We start from the raw sequence: 1,973 nt of genomic DNA, 5'->3' as shown, positions 1-1,973 counted from the left end.
TCCAAAGAATCCTTCATTATTTCAAGTCAGAGCTTGAATTTTTTTCCCTAAGATTTTCAGCTTGAGAAATTCTGAATGTGTTGATCTCTTTTAGTTTTCTAATTCTAGGTCTTTGCACACTGCCCTTTGAAATTTTCTGTTCAGCTCTTTTACCTAATAATTTCTTCCATTTGCTTTAACATCTGTATGCTGGAGAGCAAGTTTCAGAGTCTCTTCTGACATCCATTTTTGTTTTTTCTATATTTGTATTAAACTAGAACTTAGAAAAGCACGGAAATCCCCTGAAAAAATTTATGAAGTGACCATAACCTTCATTTCAAAACCAGGATAAGATATCACTATGAAAGAAAATTATAGCTCAATATCCGTCATGAACTTAGATGCAAAATTTCTACACAAAAATGGATCTCTTCCAATCGGGTGGTTAGGTAGTTGTCTTTCAAATTTCATGGCACAGATGAGTTAGTGCCTTCAGTGCTGCATCAGTTTGTTGCAAGATTTCAATTTGTATTTCTTCAATTCCTGAAGCCTGTTCTTTGCCAATACCTTCAGTACATATTGATTTTCATCATTTAGTACCTTTGGCTCTTCATCATATGCTACCTCTCAAATTAGTTGATCACCAACCATTTCTTTTTGTTACAGTGACTATATATTTCTCTAATTTCTTTTGATGCTTTCTGCATCGTTCATTATTTTGCACCAAGATTCTTTCTCTACCAAAGTAGAGGCTTAAATTTTCCCCAGCTCTTTCAACTTGAGAAATGTGAGCATGTTCTTCCCTTTTGGTTTTTTAACTCCAGGTTTTTGCACATTTCATTATAATATTTCACTTTGCATAACTTGACAAGGATACTACCACAATAGCACAAATTGTCAAATGAGTGGAGGACTAAATGTGATATTTACAGTATTTATGCAAGTAAAGTAACTAAAAGAGAGAAAATTTATATTGCATGAATTTTGAAAAGGTAGGTTTTCTGTACAGGCTTTGCTACCATTAAGTGCAGGGAAAATTATATAATATTCTAAAATATCCCTAGATTAGTTTTCTTATACATTAAATTAATAATTATTTAAAACATAAATACATACCGAAGTATGGCCACAATGATTGGCATGCTAGAAAAACTAGCAAATACAATTGTCGCAAAGATGAAAGCAATAAACAAAGGCAATTTATAGCAGTTTGAATCACATTTCCGAAGTTCAGCATCACTAAAATCACCTTCTTCATCTTGGCTTAATAATCCTTTGGTAACACATGAACAGTTGTAGTAAAACTGTAGATATTCAAGATAGGAAACAATCTTTCAGCAATATAAAAATGAAGCAAACTACTGTGTTTTAAATCCCAAAGTAAATATTAAATCAATAACTATAGAAACCTTGAACATCTTATTGATAAATGACCTTATATAATGCTGCCATTTCTTATTCAGAAATGAAATAATATTGATAAATTTAAAGTATTTTATCTGTTAAAATACCATTGTGTGTGTTTTTGTGTACTTGAAATTAGGAAAAGTTTTGTTAATTTAAGACATTTTCACCACAATGTTTATATTCAATCTCACAAACATTTGTTGGGCAATTATATAAATTGAGAGTAATTAAGGAAAATAGAATTATTAATAGGTGAGACTTGAAATGTAGCCATGTTACACAACTGGAAAGTTTGGGATCTAAGCTTAAAAAATAAGACTTGCTTTGTAGTTAGTGGTGATAGGGCTGAATTGTCTACTAGGCACAGTGGTGTATAGGGTCTATCCATCATACCTTTATGGGGCACCATAAACTTCTATATGAAACCAATGATAATTTGGATTTTTTATTGTAGGAGTTACGATTCAAGAAAGATGGACCTGGTCATATTTGGTAAGCAGAGCTAAAATGTAATTTGAAGTACAGAGACTAGTTAGCAATTTATTAATCTTTAGAAAAGATTCTAATTTATAAAATAGTGGCAATAG

General features: G+C 31.3%; 1 protein-coding gene across 1 annotated transcript in view; it reads right to left on the bottom strand.

Moving 5' to 3' along the window:
- The window catches only part of SLCO6A1 (solute carrier organic anion transporter family, member 6A1), a 179,856-nt gene that overhangs the window by 36,727 nt on the left and 141,156 nt on the right, over positions 1-1,973 (bottom strand). The window contains exon 11 of the mRNA XM_006872318.1: positions 1,096-1,283. Coding sequence (XP_006872380.1) covers positions 1,096-1,283 — 188 coding nt within the window. The remainder of the gene's footprint in view (positions 1-1,095; positions 1,284-1,973) is intronic.

This window comes from Chrysochloris asiatica, unplaced genomic scaffold (genome assembly GCF_000296735.1).
Source record: "Chrysochloris asiatica unplaced genomic scaffold, ChrAsi1.0 scaffold00193, whole genome shotgun sequence".
Lineage (NCBI taxonomy): Eukaryota > Metazoa > Chordata > Mammalia > Afrosoricida > Chrysochloridae > Chrysochloris > Chrysochloris asiatica.
The sequence above is the reverse complement of the archived record's forward strand: the minus strand, read 5'-3'. Positions and strand labels throughout refer to the sequence as shown.